The sequence below is a fragment of the Colius striatus genome, chromosome 11 (genome assembly GCF_028858725.1).
Source record: "Colius striatus isolate bColStr4 chromosome 11, bColStr4.1.hap1, whole genome shotgun sequence".
Lineage (NCBI taxonomy): Eukaryota > Metazoa > Chordata > Aves > Coliiformes > Coliidae > Colius > Colius striatus.
In genome coordinates this window covers 23,987,263-24,007,380 of record NC_084769.1, presented here as the reverse complement: position 1 = coordinate 24,007,380, position 20,118 = coordinate 23,987,263, and the positions used below count along the sequence as shown (strand labels likewise).

Sequence of the window (20,118 nt, the reverse complement as noted above, 5' to 3'; positions counted from 1 at the left end):
CTTTGGAGAGAGACAGCTTATAGGAGAGAAGGGAACTTCTGGTAACCACTGTTTTGAAGACTACTCATAAGTTTGTGTGAAAATTATTTTGACATTTGACTGACAACATTTTAAACTCATGTCCTGTGTGTTTTGATGTAAAATCTTTATTGCTAAAGCCACTGTTTTCAGTAAGTTAAAAGATGAAGTTTAAGATGTACATGACAACCAAGAACCCCAGCTTTCTATTTATCAGTTAAGGAATTGTTTGTTTCCTATCTTGTATTTAGTACAAGAAATGTGGAGTTTTTTGGTTGATTTTTTTTTTTTAACCTCTGTAAAAAATCAGTTGATTATTGTTTTGATAATACTAATATAAAATTATTTTCATGATTGATTTCTCAGGCATATCTTTAATGTTACAGATTAAGCATGCAAATACTCTGAAAATTGATCCAGGAATATGTAATAAACTGGTTTTAATTGTTTTTGGGATTATTTTTAAAATATATTTTTGAGGGTTGGGAGTTGTTTTTTTGATGATGCTGCTTATCTGATAATTTAAATCCCAGCTGAATTATGTTGCCAGATTGTCGTCAGAAGGGCATGAAGTCAGCACACATGCTTCAGTAATATCTGGTTGTTTTACCCTTATGTTTCCAGTTGGCAATTTGAAATTATGGCTTCAACTGCACTTTAAATATGTGATAATAGCATGTGTTTCTAATAAGGGCCAGCACCATTTTGTTCAGATAGTGTGAATGGTTGTCACTCATATATGACAAATGCACCTTCATCTGCTTCTTTGATGGCCCCCTAAAAACCATACCCTCAAATCAGGCCGATGAAATTAGCTGCTGTGTAAATTGTGTGTCTGAGTGGTTCATTATCTAATCACCGTCAGAACCACAGTGATAAAGTAGATTGAAACAGGGATGAGGTCTGCCAGATGATTTCAGGCCTTTTTTTCTAAGCCCTGTTTCCCTTGGAAACACTAGGAGTCTTTCAGAACTTCAGTATTCTTTGTCTAGAACTTCTTTTTTTCTTAATGCATAAAATTGGTTAGCCCGTGAGGGCTGCCAGGGTGATTTGTAAGGTTTTCTTTCCATGAGTCTTTTAGCCATTATTGCCTTGTATTAAAATGTTCTGCGATGTTCAATTTAGCTACTATGCTTGCTACTGCTGGGTTAGATACTGTTAAATACAGTGCTACGTGTTTTCAGGTTAGCGCTCCAACCTGTTCCTATTTAGAAGAAACTCTTAAAGATGTGTTAAGTGCTCTCCTGAAATGGAAAAGCGTTATGCTTTCTATGTATCGGTATAAAGCTTTTGATTTTGGAGGGGACACGTAAATTAATAGACTAAAGCAATATAATATAAAATATTGCAGGAGACATACGCAGACAGTATGACAGACCTACTGACTTTACTTTTTCATCTTGAGCTCTTTGACTCTTAATAGTATGTTGTAAATGTATATTTCTTGTCTTTTTAGATTGATATGTGATTTAAGTGTTCTTTTGTTCTAGGGGCTTTTGAAGATGATGATATCACTCATGTTGAAGGAAGTGTAGACCCTGTTCGTGACATTGAAATCATACATGAGGAACTCAGACTGAAAGATGAGGAGCTGATCATGCAGAGTATAGACAAACTTGAAAAAGTAGCTGTAAGAGGAGGAGACAAGAAATTAAAACCTGAATATGTAAGTATATTATCTATAAAATTAAGTCATTAAGTAATCTTTGTATTAAATTGAAATTTTTATATTGTGGGGTTTGCTTAATATCCCCCACATATGTAACACTGTTTTAGTATGTATTTTATAGTAATTATTATTGTTAGTTGAAAAATTATTAGAATGAATTATGTACCGTGTTGACAGTGAAAATTATCACTGATAAAGCTAATAGTAATTTTTAAAGTTCAAAATTTAATGTCTTACTGACACAGCTTTATACGAGAATTGCCAACGCTTCATCAACCTTACATCAGTGTTTAGTTGTAATTCCAAGTCCAGGAATCCATTATGAATTTTTGTTGCTGTTAAGTTCTAGTCTGATGTTGATACTAGATAGTATTCCTGTAGCCACTAAGTGAGTATATTTTCTTGGTGTGGTTGTGCTTTGTGTGTTTTAGTGCACGTTGCATAAAGAGTGCTAGTTGTGATTAATTTCAGAATGATCTTCTGGAAAGCTGCTTAAGTGAGCTCATTATCACAGGGTAGTAGTAGTAGTATTTCTTTGTAAATTAGAAATGTATAGTAATTATCAACTTCAAAGTATATTTTTGTAAATGATTATTTTACCACCACTTGACTTGAGTCTGTTAATGCTTTACCAGTATAGTTATTAATTGTTCTTTATTTCATTAATCTTCTATAAATACTTCAGGTGGTATGTAAAGTGCATTCTCTAATTGTTACAGTAGTGTATCTGTATGGAAAGTGACTATTTGTGCTTAAGAATTAATTAGCAAAAAATACTGTTTTCTCTCATGGCTTTTTAGACAGCAAGTAGTAAGAAAAACATTGTCATGTCAGTGCTGGTGTTTAAGTTTATCATTATTAAAGTGCAATGAGGTTTGTTGGCCCTACCTAGTATTTGAAGTAAATAGGAACTGAAAGTGAAAGTCTCTCTCTGAAAAGTTCATGTTCACAACGCGGTGTTAAAAAGCACTTCTTTGGTAGCTTCTGTTGGTGAAGAACTAGTCTTCATGTGGCTTGAAAAGTTATTTTATTCCCTGATTGGTCTAAGTCAGAAAAAATAGCTATTGTTGGATGATTTGAAGGCTTTCACAGAAGTCCAGAGAGAGAAGCAGGTATGCTTTATTCAAGGTCTTATCTGACATTTGTCAACCCAGCCTTGGGTACATGTGGGCAATGATTTTTTATCTTTTACAAAAGGTTGCACCTTAGAGAAACAGTGCAGCTTGTGCCTACAGTTTCAAATAGCATCCACACAGTCTTTCACCATTTAATTTATTTTAAAGAAAGGGGCAAGCAAAAATCCCGTCCATAGCGAATTCAAAGGTTCGGCCTAAGGCTAAATTTTACATTGGTATGAGGAGTGTTGTGATGTTGTTCTGTCCCAACCTTGAGCTCTTCTTGCTTTCTTGTGTCTTTGGAAACAACTTTGCTCAGCTCCTTGTGATGGGCCCAGTTTTTGAATGTACCTCTCTCGATGGTTTGAGGGTTTCAAATCATACTCTGTGTTCTTTTTGTGCTAAGGAAGAAGTCAGCACTTTTGTGACTGCAAAGAGACATAAAAATGTGCTTTGAATAAAATCCCTAGTAGTCATCATGTAATGGTAATGGGTGGTAGGTACAGTTATTGTTGTATGACAGAGCTGCTCTTACTAATTTTTTAACTACAGGAAAGTGCTATGTGTGTGAAAACAGAAAATGACAAATTATTCTCAAATCAAGTGAGACAGTAAATAAACACATTAAATCTAGAAATGCAATTTAAATTAATTAAAGAAAACTTTTAAAATCTGCAATATTGAACTGTCTTTACCCAGGTTAAGTTTCTCATCCTTCTCTGCCTATTCCTTCAGTCTCCTGTTACTTTGTAGTTCACCCGTCAAAATAAATTTGTCTTGTGTTTGAAACTTACACTTCCTGTCATTCCTTGGGGTTTTTTATCCTTTCTTTATGAACACACAGAGAGAAAACATCAGGTTCTTGAAGTCATGTTGCTGCACCAGTTCAGTTCTCAGTAACAGCTGTTACACTTGATCAGTCTCAGCTGAGTTTGTCAACAACAATAGAGGTTTCAAAGGCATTAAATTCCTTTGTTTCATGGAAAGAAGTTGCTGAGCAGAGTGGAGAGGCACAAATTAATGCTGCCCTTGAGACAAAGGCTGCACGTAGGAACTACAGTCACTAGGGAATCTTTTCAAGGAAGTGCTGTGGGGCATCACATCTGTGAATCCTGCTGATCTTGGACCTTCTTGCTTGTCCCTTTGTGACTTGTATGCTTGAATTGTAAGGTAGAAGGTAGACCTTAGTAAAATGCACTTCTTTTGATGGTGAGGGCTTGTGAAGGCTTTGCTTGGTTACTTCTCTTTTCCTGGTCAATTAGTCCTTAAGCCTAGTTACATAGATTCTACAAATAGATTTGTGTAGTTGTAAGATTTTAACAGCAATTCTTGGGCTTTTCTGGCCACTAGATGTGTTTATTTAGATGCTCAGCCACCAAGTTGTGAGGCTTTCATGTGTGCTTTGCCTCTGTTCCTTTAATGTTTTATGTTCTGGAGAAGGAAGGCATATAGTTGCATTTATATAGTACACTGTGTGGTTAACTGTGTGGTAAATGACTTATAGGTCTAAGAGGGAAACCATACAGCATCGTTGGAGAGAAAACAGGTAAAGAGTCTGCCTCCCTAAATCACTATCCAAATGTTAGGAATGTATTTGGCTGTGTAATCATTCTTGTACTTACCAAACTGATGCATTTTGCAGTTAGCCTGTTGGGCACAGGAGAATTCCTCGAGCAGCACAACTTGTAATGTTGTTTTGGTATGGCTTGTGACTGCTGTTCAAGGCTTCTTCTTCCCAGGGCAGAAGAAGTCATTAGGACACACTCTATATACAGTATACACTGGAATTAATCCCCCCCCCCCCCAACAGGTTATCTTAATTTAAAAAAAAAAAAAAAAAAAGGTGGGAGGGGATGAAGGGAGGGACTGGGAGACAACTTCTCATAATTTGCCTTTTTATTTACCAGTGTTGTACATAGCCATTGTTAATATTCTGTTCTTTCCATAGCAGAGGTGCACAACAAATGACTGTAGTCTGTGCTTTGAGTGTTCCCAGTAATTTTCCCTTTCAGGAAAGCAAGGAGGTTACAAAGGGGAAAACATTAGCATTTGTAGGTTGTTTTAGTTTTAAGGTAAAACATTAAACTTTTTCTCTTTTTCACTGTTTTTCCATGCTTTTGGGAATAATTTAAGGTACAGATACTTGATAACTTCTCAAGAATTTTAACTGGATGAGAGTTGTGAAAGTTTGTGGTTCATTCAGATAAAGATACTTGCAAGCTTTCTTACCTGTATGGCTTTCACAGACCTTTCATTAGCTTGCTTTCCACTGCTGAACAAAAACATATAGCTCTTGAACTGTATTTTTTGTTTCTTTTCACTTTTTTGGGGGGCACTTTGAGATCTGTTGGAGAAGAACACTATATAAGGTTAGGGAAAAGAAGGAGGTGAGGAAAGAAAAGAAATAATATTGATCATAGTAAAGTATGTTTTTCCATTCGTGGTTTGCAGAAAGTAGCAAATAACCTTAATACGAAAGCTAAGGAAAAGTTACTAATTTCAGAGAGGCTATAATCTCCATATTACCCATATAAACTTACTGTTGTCTTCAAAGGAGATTTCACTGTGTGTTTCATAGAACCTAACTGGAAGTGGAAGTCATACGTATCTTGTAAATATTGCCTGCTTTAGGGGATTCTCTTTATCAGGAAGCCTCCACAACTGTAACCTGGTAGTCTGAAGTCTCTAAAAGGTTTAGGAAGAGAAAAAAAAATTACCTGTTTTGTATTGGTCAACAGTTGTTAAATGTGAGGTTTGCATTTGATTGCCTGTGCTCTTGTACCCGTGTTCCAACATGTTAATTGTTTTTCCTTTGCGTAAGACCACATTGCGTACAGTTGGTAAGTTCAGCTTTGTGCAGTGACCTGGCTTTGCAGTTCAATACAGTGTTAACTGTTCATCCTGTCTCTCAGAAAATTGATTTCTCAATCCCCTGTCAGCAGAAATAAAATAGCCAACTGCTGTTAAGGAGCCATCAATGAAATAATTTTCAAGTTCTACTCAAAAATCAATGACACAAGATGGTCCAAGATCAGCAACATGTAATGTTGACATAGGCTTGGAATAACTTCCTTTACATGTGTATTTTTGACTGTTTTGTTGCAAGTGTTCTCACTGCCTTCTTGGAAGTGTCTGTCTGCATTTACCAAGGGTAGTATTCTTTCAGACTCAATATAGCTTTAAATGTTATTTTGTCTGTAATATAGACAAATATAACACCTGTTATAAAAATACCCCAGTTGTTTGCATATATTAACAGCATGAACACCATTTTAGAAAGGAATCAGAGTAATTTTTTATTTTATTTTAAATTCCTCTGGTACTGATATCTGCAGACATGAGAAAGATACCAAGTTAAATTTTATTATTAGCTTATTATTCATCAGTCATTTTGATTAGGAGGAGATTTCAAAGTAAAGTTCAAATATGTAGGAAGTTATAAATCAGAATGTACAAATTTTAAACCTTGTTTTAAATACACATGTTTTTAATTTATGGGGTTTTCAGTCCTGGAGACAGAAGTCTTCAAGTTAATGTAATATACAGTTAAGTGAATATTATTGCAGGATTCTCTTACATTACCCTTTCCCTGTCGTTCAGTTCTAGTCTTCTTAGGGACTGACCCTCTTACAGTAGACAACTACTCCTTCAACCCTTCATTAGTGCACCAAGTCTTGAATTGCACAGAATAATTCTTAGTGGTAATGGTACTGTGATTTAGATCTAACCACAAGACAATTATTTATTGTTGAATTCACACAGATTATTGAGGTTAATGATATGAAGACAAAATCTTTAGGTCAGTATCCATGTCCACAGTGTTTGAGCTTCCATTTTTCAGTTGACAGGAAGCTTTTACAGTAGGTGAGGATCAATGATCACTGCATTTGAACTTTCAGTTGGAAGGAGGATGCTTTTACAAGTCCTGCGAGATATCTAAATTTCATTCTTAAAAATAAGATTGATTTTCAAATCAAACACATTTTGTAAGAGCAAAAGTAGCACAGTGATGAAAAGAGCAGTTAGAGACTCCTTTTTAATATAATGGTACCAGAACCATCTAATGACTATTTAACTTGCAAGAAAGACATCAGACTTTATTTTGTTACTGCGATTGGTGATGAACTAATAAAAGACACACTTACCATAGGCATAGAGTATAAGTGGCTGTCAGGATATATATACTATGAGGAGTAAAGCAAGATCTTTCTAATGATGTTGTGAGTAGATTTAACCCCTCCCTTCCTCCTCCCTTGTTTAATGTCTTGGTCCTGTCCTGATAGTACAGTAAGTCCTGAAAAGATTTATTATTTTTTTCCCATTTAAACTTACTGATATGATGTGGGAGATACTTCATGAACAGCAGAGAACTGATAGATTTAGTTTCTTCTTATTATCAATGTACACTAGGTGAAAACAGGGTGAAAGTCTTTCCTTCCTGCAATATTCTGATGAGTGGAATGGTGCAGAGCAGAATTCGCTGACCTCATGCTGCAAGCGCTTGCCAGAGTTCTCACGGATGGATGAACTCTTATTTCCTCTAACTGATGATGTCAGTTGGGAATTTTCACCTTTCTTTCATTCCAAGTTGAAGATAAATACAGCAATGATTTTGTTTGGGGTTTTTTTTTGCTAGTTTCTTTGGTCTCTTTTATGAAGAGAATTTGAGAGTCTGGTTTGTTCCACTAGAGATGGAAGGAAAGGAGCAGCATACGTGTACACTGTTGACATACTTTCTGCCACTGGCTGTTACAATTAGTAACTTCAATGTTAAATCATAGGAAATCAAGAAAATATTTATATTCTTAATGCATGTAATTATGCCTAAAATCTTTAGTGGACCAGTTACTGTGCTTAATGTGGTATTTAGAGGAAATTGAAGTTAATTCTGGAGAACATTTTGAATGTAACAGGAAAATATTCATAGCAGATGTTTGTGAATTAATTGATAGTAAAGCCTGATTTAAAAGTACGTAATGTGTAAATACACATTTTGATTTCTTTTGGTGTTATCAGTAGAAAAGGAGAAGTCAGTGCTTAAATACTTTCTTGTGTAGAATTGAACAGTGGCTTAAAGTAATTGCTTCTGTAAATAACGTCTGTCTGGGTATGTCTAGATCCAAGCTATGGTGTAATTTTTAAATAGCATATACGTACACCAAATAACTCGGTATATGAATAATTGTATTTTGAAAAGACACTTTTTTTCAGTTGGCTTAATTCTCATCTAGAATATCCATGCACTTATGTATGGATTTATTTGGAAAAAAAGTACATGCAGACTAATGCAATAAGAAAGGCTTGGTAGAATTCTATCAAAGATGTTTCATTTTACTTCTCAGTGCCTTTTTCCTGTTCTGAATTTCTGAACTGCTAGAAATAATCACTTGTCTGCCTTCTGTATTCTTGCCTGCTTTTTTCTTTGAAAAGCTACAGGTGACTATATCATCAATGCCTTAGAACCCACAAGGATCGCCCACACAGGAGCATTTGGGGATTAATGACATAGATTACCTAGCCTGGAATGCTTGTTGGTTGTTTTGGGTGAAAGTACTTGCTGTAGTTCATAAACATTACTGGCATCTAGATCTGAGTAAATCTTATGTCATGTACAGCTTGTACTGTCTCTGTTAAAAAGTATTGACTAGAAGAAAGGGTAATACACGTCTCCTAAATCCATTACTTCTCCAATTGTATTTTTATTAAAGTCAGTGAACAATGGAATTGTAAGAGATTAGACATTGCTTTCTACCACAGAGGAGCTCATTGCCACTCTGGTTGATGAAGTACCTGACTTGTTCTTTTTCTTGCACCCAGCTGCTACAGGTTATTTAAGCACTTAACCCAACTGAAAAGCGTGATCTAGCCTTTTTTTTCTAAGTGCAAAATTTGTTGTAATTTTCCTTTAAAAATACCACCGTTTCTAAACATTGTTTTTGCAATAAGTTCTTACTTTGTCATGTCAGCTTCAGTATTTTAAACTTCCAGGAAACCTCCAAGAAAAGTAGGGAGCTGAGGCTATGCTAAATAGAACACAAAAAGATTACCAAGGAAAGCCATGAATGGAAGGCCTATGGTCACACCATACACCTTGTGTTAACAGAGAAGGTGACGTATGCACAATAAATGGATTTTGATGCAGCACAGTTTAACTAGTTACAAGTACTCTTTAGCTCAAATAGTATAGTTTTTTATGTGTATCTGGAAAACGGTCATAGCTATTTTGAAGGTCAGATGGAATGCTAATTATTAGCTGGTTTGATCTCTTGCATATCCTAGTTTCATTCTCACAATTGTGGTTAAAATACAATGTAACACTTAGAGGAAAAAATTGACCATTATTTAGATAGTTTCTAATGTAATTTGCATAAGTTGTGGCAATGATTAATTATCTTTACTGTTTAGAAATAAGACACAGCTTTAGTCTGTATTTGTCAGCCATCAACTTTTAGCCATTTCATTTCTTTATGCTAGTGAGAAATACCCTGTATTATGTGAGGCTTTTGTTAATTATATATATGTATATAAGAAATGCAATAAGAGTAAAAGCATAAGACTTAAGCACACTGAGCCTTCATGTATAAGCACTTTTTCAAAACTATTTTTCTATAGTTTTTCAATATTTCAACAGAGATAAGTGTAGAATAAATCACATTGCTATTAGACTACTTAAATAATAATACAATAATTAGAATAACACAAAGCCTGTATTAATCTTTTTAGTTACAGTGCAGTTCATGTTTTTCAGACCCTCAGGTCTTCTCAGTCATTCTTGCAAGGCTCAAGTCCTGTACGTGTAAATACTGTATCCACCCTCCTGTGTCCTCCATCCAGCATGTATATGAACTTGAATTTATTGTACTGAAAAACATTGTTTGCTTTCACTAAATCTATCTTACCAGTTCTGGTCACTACACACACGACTCTGTTGGTAATTTACTATTCTCAGAAGCTGTGTTAGTAGTAATGGGGTCTTTTTTAGGCTGTTGATGAAAGATGATAAGTAGAGAAGCGCAAATAGTGCCACCAGAAACACATTCATTGGATTTTCTATTTCAGTTACATTCTGAGACCTAATAGTTGATGTTGACTTCATTTATTGTATGCAGTGTCTTTTGCATCATGTGCATTATGTCACTGAGCCAGATTCTTTAAGGAAGTTGGATTATATAGATTACTATATGGTACTTTCATTGTTGATGTGCTGTGCTGTTACACTTCTGTATGAAATGAGAAGAGCTAATCAAGAGCTACAGGTAATGTTTTAGGTACTCCTTATAGCTTTTATGGGGAGCAGAACAGTGAAAATGATGGAATTATGGATAATTGAATCCTTTTTTTAAAATAAAAAGTACCTAACTGCTTTTGAAGTGTTCACAGGGAACTGGTCAGTTATTAAATCTTGAAAGTTTTTGTAGAGAACAAATAAAATGCTGAGAAACAGTACATGCTTCCCAGAAATATCTCCCTTGGTGGAGGAAAAAAGCCTACTGTACTCTCAGTTACTTTCTGTAGTAGCAGAGACATTTACACTGCCTGCAAAATCTCGGAGAATTCGCTTGCACTTTGAAGTGTGAAGTGATAATCCTCGCAACTGCTTACTTCTTTATTACATTTGCGGAAGTTAATTACATGCCCTGCTAATTTACAACAAAAAACTCACAATTCTCTGATGCCAAGTAGGCAAGTGAGTTTTCCAAGCTTCAGTTTCGTCCCGCATGCTGTAAGAAGAATTTGGCATTGGCACACATTATTACTATCATCCATCCAGAGAGTTTATTAATGTATGCACATTTTTCTACACAGTAGTGTCTCACGAGCGCGTCTTGATAAATCTCCTAAATGCAATTTAAATGTGTGTGTTTATAGTGTTTTATGCTGTTGGGACTTATTGTTAAAGTCCCGATTAGCATTTGTGGGTTGACTGCTTGCCTTTGAAAAATGAAAGCACGATATAAATTAAGATCACTGTATTCCATATGGCTAAATATACTCAGTATGCACATGTGCTAAATATATTGCCAAAGATACAGTCAGAAATTAATTGATGTTTAAAACAGTGGTATTTATTATTCATTAAGTTTGCTGTATTTCATATGCCTTTACAACTGTAAATAATTGGATTTTGGAGGGGGTTTTGGTGACTTTTAAAATGGTGTTTGATACAACATTGCTAGCTGAAAACCAGGAAGAATACCCCTCTCATCAAACAAGGAGAAGTGGATCATTCTGCTTGTGACAGATTGACCTCAAAGCGTGCAACTGGGGAGGCCAGATCTAATAAAACAAAGTGGATCATTGCTCTGTATTCTGTTATTAAGCATCTCAGAGTTAACCAGATTAGTGATTAAATGTGTTTAAATGACTGTTACAGTGATAGTGAAGATAAAAAAGGTCAGTTTGTACTCTTTCACGAGGCCTAAACAGGGGCAATTAATAAAACTAAAAATGGTGCTACGTGAGACATAACCTGAAATTGTGCTTTTTGTGTGTTTGTTTAGAGTACCAGGGCAGCTGAGTGAAAAATAAATATGTGGAAATAGTTGCCTTTCTTCATGTTGTCATTAGTATTTAACAAAAAGATCATATTAAATCTCATTTAAGTGGGACAGCACTCAGATGCAGGGAAAGGGGCATCTGAGTTCATCCGTCATATTTTTGTTTGTTTGTTTGTTTCTTGAGTGTCTGCCTTACATTTTGTGTGTTGTGCCTAGCCAAGTAGTCCATCAGAGAAAATCTGACTTGGAATAATTATTTCCAAAATTTTTCTTTGTGTCTGTCTTACCATATTCAAGCGCAAATGCTGTATTTGTTTTCAAGTTTCCATCTTGTTGCCTAAGGAAAGTTTTCCAACACTTTGTTACCTTCTCTGTAAAACCAAAATCAAATTGCAAGTATATAGCTGTCAGTTCTCCCAATCGTATTCAGTTACTGGTCAGCCTTCCCTGTGGAAGTTAGCCATGTAATTACTTATTTAGCATCAAGTTAGTTACCTAAATGAAAAATCAGCTCTGTGCCAAAGTAGGTTTAGCTGTGTCACTGTAGGTAGCAGGTAAAAGTGTAAGAGAAGTTCTGACTGGCAGCTGTGTGCTTAGATAGGTTGTAGAAGGAGCAAACTTTATTTGCTGCATTGGTGCTTGAAATCTTCTGGACATTCCACGTTCTATAGCTATCTTTATAGTGCGATTAAAATAGCGTGATTGCTGCTTAAGCCTAAAAGACTGGCTTTGATAACTTGTGCTGTAATGTTTTCTCTGTCAGGTGTTTTTATCAACTCCAATTTATGTGCAATAATGCTTTGCTATTGAGGGGCAACTGTAATCCCAAAAGCCATGTGGTAGGTGCTTGCAGAACTATTTTAAAACCCAAAATAGTGGGTAATAGGAATTCCTTCACTGCTGAACTGGAATCTTGGAGATTGTGATGATTTTTATATATCTATTTAAACAAAAGATGAGGATAAATATCTTAAATGAAAAGTACCTATGGTTAGAATTACTTCCCTTATCTTATTTGTATGGATCAATTAAAAAGTAAAAAGCACATAGGGTTAAAGATAAGGTGGTACCACTGTTTTCTTCTTTATGTGTAATCTTGTTGCATGTCTCTACATAAGCTGTTCTGGCCACTCATCATAGTAACCAGCTGGGCCATTTCACCTGCTGGAGCCATTAAAGAGGACTCTCTCCCCCTAGATTAATCCCCTCCGACATTAGTTTTTTGCTCTGACAACTGGAGCAGGCATTCAGAATTTGCAGGTGGCCAGTGTGACGCACATAATTGCCTACAATTTTAGGCAATGAATAAAAATGGTCTACATTACTTGTCAAAGGTTGTATATGCAGTGCCAAGTGAGATCTATGGGAAGCCTTTTAGGGTTTAAAGAACAGTTAATAGCAAAGCTGCACAGTGCTTTTTTAATCATAATACATTTGTAATATAGCACTTTGATCTTCTCCTTGTAGGAAATGGTGTTATATTAGCCACTTTTAAACATTTATGAGAGAAATTCAGTTATAGGAGAGTAAAAGTGATTATTCTTAGGCAGAACATGTTAGATTTCATTAAAAGTTTTAGCTTGCCCCTTCCTTGTTAAAATCTGTGGGGAGTCCTGTTCCTGGAGGGTTTCAAATCAGGATCTGAAGATTTAGAAGAGCTTTTTCTTTTTCTTTTTTTTTTTTTTTCCTTCACTAAAGCAACTGGAAGACTAGAAAAGACTGTAGTAAATACTGATGTTATTTGTGGTTGTTTATAAATGTACTTCAGCTGCATAACATTAACCGCAAAAAACATTGTGCGCTGAACGGTTTAGGGAACGTTTCCTTGTATCTTAGAAATCATAATTCTCCATTGCAACAATTGTAAACTAAAAAAATGCATTATTTAAAGCATGATCATAAATTATCTACAACAAAAAAATAGGCGACTCTAAAATGTACTACTCCTAGAAGCGCCGAGTTTGACCTTTCAGACCCAAGAGCCTTTTATTAACACCTGCCTGTAAGGAGAACCGTGCCACACGCAGCTTTTGGATTCACGACCACAAAACTGATGAGGAAAGGCTTGAAGGGTTCAGTTTGTGTCACTTGCTGTTTGCCGTTTCCATTTCACAGATGATTAATCTTTCTGTGAAGAAAGGCCAGAGAAACAAAGCACATTGGGCTCTTCCTGCAGTTACTCCTTCTGAATGCACACTAGCTTGCTAACTAAAAGGCCTTTAGATTTCCTGCCGAGAGAGATGTTCTGAAAGTGAATGCAGCTGGTTGGAGGTCACCAGTGCAAGGCTCTTGCCATTGTGTAATGGAGGCTTTGGCAGGTTTCATTTTGGGGGGGAGGGAGAAGGTGTTGGCGAAAAATTAATGTGGAATAAAAAGGGCTTTGGCCATTTGAATTAATTTCTTGAAGGGTGGATCATCAATAATAGGCTCAGTTTCTTTTGCTCACAATTTAAAAAAAGAGATATTTGCTGTGTTTTTCCCACCCATTCCCTTTTCTTAATGGCATGTTTATGTTGTATGTGGTCTCTCCCGCTGTATGCTGAAATGTCGTGTCTTACTGAGTTTGAAAAGCAATCTAAAATGTAGTGATTTTTAGATATATTTTATGAGCTCTGCTAATTTTTGTGATGGTGAGAGATGATACTGGAGTAGTGTGTATTTACCTTCCTAATTATGGGATTTGTATCGCTTTAATCAATATTGCTTCTTTAGTGATTTTCAAAGCAGCAATTTCTGTTCTTTTGGGAGAGTAAAATTTTGTTTTTAAAAGGTATTATTTTAAATTTATGCATATGTTTTGAATCTCAATATATACAGACCTTGTTTATAGAAGAGAATGGTCTGATATCCAGCTGAGTTTTTGACTTTGTTTTTTCTTGATCTTGTGTAGGATGTAATGTGCAAAATCAAGGCATGGGTAATAGATGAAAAGAAAGCTGTCCGCTTCTATCATGATTGGAATGACAAAGAGGTAGGCTATAACTTTTATCCCATGAGTTGACTTCTACATTTACTACCTGTTACTGTCTTTAATTTTTTTTTTTTTTTTTGGATTTCATATCCATAGTGTATTGAATGTTAAAACTTTTATCAGCTGATTCTGTGTTTATCAGTGATCTATATATGACACTCTAATTCTGTTGGCTTCTCAGACATGCCATGAGAAAAATGGTCGTAAAATTAACTCAAGTTGGTGTAACTTTTAAAAAAGTTCCTTCCTATATTTTCACTTCCAGATTGATGTTTTGAACAAACATTTGTTTTTCACTTCAAAACCGATGATCTACTTGGTTAACCTCTCTGAAAAAGACTACATTAGAAAGAAAAACAAGTGGTGAGTGTGTTCAGGTTAAATATGTGAATTTCTATTTCACATTTTTGAATGGTGAATCATTCTTTGCACAATAATATCACTAAGGATATTAATTAAAATAGGAATAAAAACTAATAGAGTACTTCTGTTACTTGTTATGTTCCTTTTAACATGCTGCTTGATTATAATGCATATGGCGAAACCCTGACTGCAAGTGCAGAGTAGAAAAGAATATATTTTCCTACCTTGCTTTTTTACGTGAAATTGTTAACTGTGAAGAAGATAGATTTGATTTAGAAGTACTGATTTAAATAAACATATGGTTTTATCATGTTATAAAATGCTGATTATCTGAGAATGTATTTCTCATACCGAAGGAATGAATTGAGTGGCAGAGGACTACAGCTATGTGTGTTGCACAGAAATCTTTCAAACTGTGGCAAAATTGCACATTTTAACAGTACTTTTCTGTTTGCAGTTGGGTGCCTGGCTTCCTTGCTGCTGCCTGCACTTTGCTTACAGTTTCAGGCCTGTTTTGATGGGCTTGAATGTCGTAGGTTTTAGTCAAGTATTCCTGACATCAATATTATGACTTTAGTACATGATGGTTACAAAATCAGTCTATCAGACATTCAATGAACTGAATGAAGATCCAATCCTAACATGGTAGACATATGATGGGAATCGCTGTTGAAAAGTACAGCATTTAGCATGTCATCCTTATAATATCATGGAAGCTCTAGATGGGAGAAATACTTGGTTTGTGAAGGAAGGAATGGAGAAAGTAGTGTACAATGAAGAAAAATCTATAGCAGTATATTTGGTTAAAAAAAGCCTAACAAAACAACAAAGATTTCTTAGTATTCAGATCTTTAAACACTGCACTTGTGAGTTACTTTGAAGATGTATAAATGTATGTTTGTGAACAGATATACGCATGTAACCCATCCAAACAAATCAAAAGTATCTAAGGCGGAATATCTGAATTCTCCTAAAGTACACCCTCTGTTTCTCCCTGTACTTCATTAAGTACTTAGATGCACATGGTTTCAATTTTCCATTAAAAATTCTCATTTCCATATGATATCAAAGAGTGAGAAGGCTTTAAACTGAAAAATAAACATTCATAGACTGGAAGCCAAAACAATAATTAATGTCAGATGGTTAACTCCAATAAATCATTAGAATAAATTCTGTGAAATTACTGCAACTAAAACTGTCCTTTTGATACTCCAAGACATTTTGTGTTAATATTAAAGAACAAAATTTAACCTATTTAATAGTAAACCGTCTCAGCCCAAAACACAGACTTTGGAATAAACTTGCTAATCAATGTAATTATGTAAGCTTTTCATATTTGACCATGACCAAATTTTATAATTTTAAATTAATTGGTTCCTCCTTGGAATGTTTTGTCGGGTATGATGATTTAGTCATTAAAAGTGGTTCTACCCAAGGAGATCTTCAGAATCAGGATAGTAGTATTTTCTCTATTGTTGTCAGGTGATGGTTTTTTTGAAGTACAAATGCTGAGGTTTCCTGAGGTTCACTGTAAAACAGTGCAGACGTGGAAGTCTATGTGAAAATGGATGAGTCGGTTTCCCTGTCCAAAAAAGGATTCTCGCACCTGTATTTGGATGATTACAGGTAGAGCTCACTGGCTCTAATTGTACAGTAAATACCATTTCCCAGACCCTAATGGTAGACAGACTACTTAGGAGACGCCAGTCTGTGATTTAGCTGTCGCCAGTCACCCCATGTTTTTTGTGAGACTAGTTGTGATGATGACATAGTTAAACCCAATTGAGAACAAATCTCTGTATAAATTGCAATTTTTAATTTGTAAAAAAAATCAGTGTTTGCGTTGAGGAGTCGTATAATGAAATAGTTGAACTGTTTCTATCGCAATTAATGATACAGTTTTTAAAAAGTAGACCCAGATCTTATGGATGTGAGTGTAATTGTAGCTGAAAGATCAAAGCCTGGGTAGTTGAGTGATGTTCTAGAAGAGAATTTACCACATAGCCATTTTCAGTACAGTTTCTGCCTCCTGCTGTTCCTATTTTCCCTCAAGCTAGCCATTGACTACCCCCTGTGCATCCCTGCTCGTAAAAAATGATTGAGGAAGTATTTGTCATGTATTTATGAGTGGGAAACATTGTGTGATAGGGAAAGGCATCTACTAGAACCAGAAAGATTGCCATTTTGTTTCATTCAACCCCTCTGCCATAGCTTTAAATGCTCTGTTTATGCAACATGGCTTTTATATTTAAGAGCAGGATAAATGTTTTCTATGAAGGATGCTAACGGTAGGCTTTTGTCGTTCGTAGTACAAGCAGATGTGAATGATTAGAATGTAGTTTACTGTTAGATGCCACTTAGTTTGTGAATTTTCTTACTATTTTGAGGGACAGAGGTTCATATTTGAAATGCAGGCCACATTTAGACTCGTTGTGAACTTGGAAAAGTTTATTTCTGAGCTGAATTCAAAACACTAGAGTACAGAAGTGAGACTAATGTGTGGAAGTCTCAGCAGTAAAATGTTTTAGTAAGACATCTACAAGTGTTTAAAACAGCAAAGGAGAGGAGAGACTTTTTGATTGTGGGTAAAGGCGAAAACTAAAATTGTCTCTGTTTTACTGGGTCACTCTTTCAGAATTAATGAACATTTTAATTGTTAGTTAAAACACTTACATTTAAATGCTAACATGTTATTTTTCAATCCAAGAAAAGAAGAAAACACTGTGAAAGATAGGACTATTGTGTGTTTGAGTAGGTGTATTGACCTTTTGAAAGATGTAAAAACTGGAATGGCTGCAAGCAGTTACTTGCTGGCTTTAACAGTGTTGAATTAGTCATTCAGTTGATTTATGATTAAGACCTAGCCCCTGAAGAGAAGCTGACATGGCAACTGTGCTAGTCACACTTGTGTTATGATCAGATGACAGTAATCATGATTTTGTATGGGGGAATCCACTGAAACCATTCTTAATACATAGTGTTGTGCTCTAAATGAATACTTAAGCCCTCCTTTTAATAATTCTTTTTTTTTTTTTAATAGAGATCTAGTACCTCAACATGTTGTACATGTATATGAGTTTTACTATGAAAGTATTCTAAATAAGCTCATTCATTTTCAGTTTAAACTTTCTGAGTCACAGGATGTCACATTAATTCAGGACATGAGATTTATCAGCCCTTCACCTAATTAAAGGTTTACATTTTAGTCTTACTAAAAATTGTGCTTTTAGAGGGTCATAATATGGATTCCAATTGTGAAATATATTCAACTAATTTATGAGTAGTTGTGGTGGGCCATGCTTAGCATACTGTTCAGTATTTTGGACTTACTCTTTGCAATGAACACCAGGAATACTATATATGTCAAAGCTGGAAAGACCGATCTTTTGACTCAACTTCTCAGGTCTAAACAAGTGAGTATTTTCATCTTATACATAGACTAGTAATTTAAAGAGCTGATTATGCTGCTAAAGATTTTCTAGTATTTATAGCATTGTAACTAAGTTGTTTGAAACTTGAGAAGGATTTTTGAATGTTGTTTTCTCTAAATATACTTCAGATGAGTATCCAAATGCACGTTAACATTATTTTAAAGGGATTATTTGTCAAAATGCTATGGTAGACATTCTGTTAACAAAAAAGAAGCTGGATGCTGGTGGGATAGGGTAGCTTTCTTGAAGTGTCTTACTCCCGAGTAGTTAGAAAAGTGGCATATATGTCATAATAACCTTTTCCCTGTTAATTTTTATAGCATTTTTAATGTTCTTAAGCTAGAAGAGGCATAATTAGGTCAGATGAAAGGTCTGTCTTTCCTGGTATCATGTTTCTAACAGGCCACAAACAGATGTCCACGGAAGATTACAGATTAAGAACAGATTAAGCAAACAGTTTATGCGTCCTGTTGCAATCTGTTATTGTAGAACTGGCTAAGTCAGATATGATATGCTTGTGGTTAATAATTTTTGACTGATTTTTATTCTATGAATTTAGCCATTGACCTTTTGAACCCAACTATACATTTGGTATCTCAATATCCTGGAGCAGTGACTTCCACAGTTTAACTACGTGCTATATGGAGAAGTACTTCCTTATGCTTGCTTTGGGTCTGCCACATCGTAATTTCATTTGATGCTCCTTAGATCTTGTAGTATGAGAGTGAATAATCCTTTTCTATTCATCTTTTCCATATTGCTTCAGATGTTAGAAATATTAGGAAAAAAAAGACAGGTGTGGGGAAATCTGAAGTGAGGAAGTATCAAGGGTAAAGTCCAAGGAACAATCAGTAGGCTTGAGTAGGAATTAATTTGTTTCACGCAATCTTTCGCTTTTAAGCTAGTTAGGAAATAGAGTTATTATCTGGCGGGAAATTGAGACTTGGTGTTAATGTCATGTGCTTGTAGAATGAGAGGATGGTGACAGGAGAAGAAATGTTGTTTAGAAGGTTTTCCTGGGCTCAGTGTGCCTGTTTAAAAACAAGAAAAGAAAACTTAAAAGAAACTCAACCAGAAAAAAATGCTTTTTCTCCCAAACCTTCCCTTCCACCCTTAAATTATGTCTGATTTTAGAGAAGTCCCAGAGGTGCCATTTTTGTACAGACTCTACTTAAATTGGTTAGCAATAAATATTTATATCTAATGAAAAACTGACAGTGGAAGTTCTTCCTTAGCATTTTACTTGCAGTTTGATTTGAGACCAGTCAAAAAGACATTTTAAAAAACAAACTGAAAAAAGATCAGTGAAAATAGTAATGTTAACGTGACTGTCAAGCAGAATGTGATTTAACAAGCAGTGTAAGGATATGTCTACGAAGAATCTTAGTAAATAAATTCACAGGAAATAAGGGAAAGAATAGCTGCAGGCCAGCTCCATCTCTTCTACAGTAGAAATGTGGTACCTCAATGAAAGTGTGAAACATCTCCATCTTAGTTCCACAGAACAATCTCCTTTCACTGTTTGAGGTTCAGCCCTATGCAACTTTGCAAATTCTGCTAAACTGAAAAAACCCCTCATTTGGTCCAAATGCTGCTGTTAATGAACCTGTGCAGTGCAGAGACAGAACTGTGTCACATAGATCAAACAGCTTTTTGCAAATACCAGTGTATTAGTCACGTAGCAAGAAACATAAGTGAGGGCAGAATGCAGTTTTCACTACCTTCAGCTTCTGAATCACATTGTGTATTTAAATGCACAGTCGCGGATGTTTAGGCAGATAAATTTTATTCTTATAAATATATTTGAGAATGTATTTGATGTAGAATTTAAAAAATCATAAGTTGTTTTATTGAAATAGCTGCTTAATGAATTTAAGGCTGTTTTCTATGCAGATTTGGAAATTCTAATCTTTTAACTGTGTTGTATTTCTTGTCCCTTCCTTACAACCGATTTTTTTTTTTTTTAAATTAAAGATTATTTATATTACTTGTGGGTGAATGGAGTTTTGCACACACACATTCTCAAGTCAGATCCTCAAAGTTAACTAGATCC

The 20,118-nt window shown here is 35.2% G+C and overlaps 1 protein-coding gene across 1 annotated transcript in view; it reads left to right on the top strand.

The window, feature by feature from the left end:
* Positions 1–20,118, top strand: part of OLA1 (Obg like ATPase 1) — a 101,433-nt gene that overhangs the window by 47,287 nt on the left and 34,028 nt on the right. Inside the window, exons 5-7 of the mRNA XM_062005107.1 lie at positions 1,509–1,684; positions 14,191–14,271; positions 14,537–14,634. Of these exons, the coding sequence (XP_061861091.1) occupies positions 1,509–1,684; positions 14,191–14,271; positions 14,537–14,634 (355 nt within the window). The remainder of the gene's footprint in view (positions 1–1,508; positions 1,685–14,190; positions 14,272–14,536; positions 14,635–20,118) is intronic.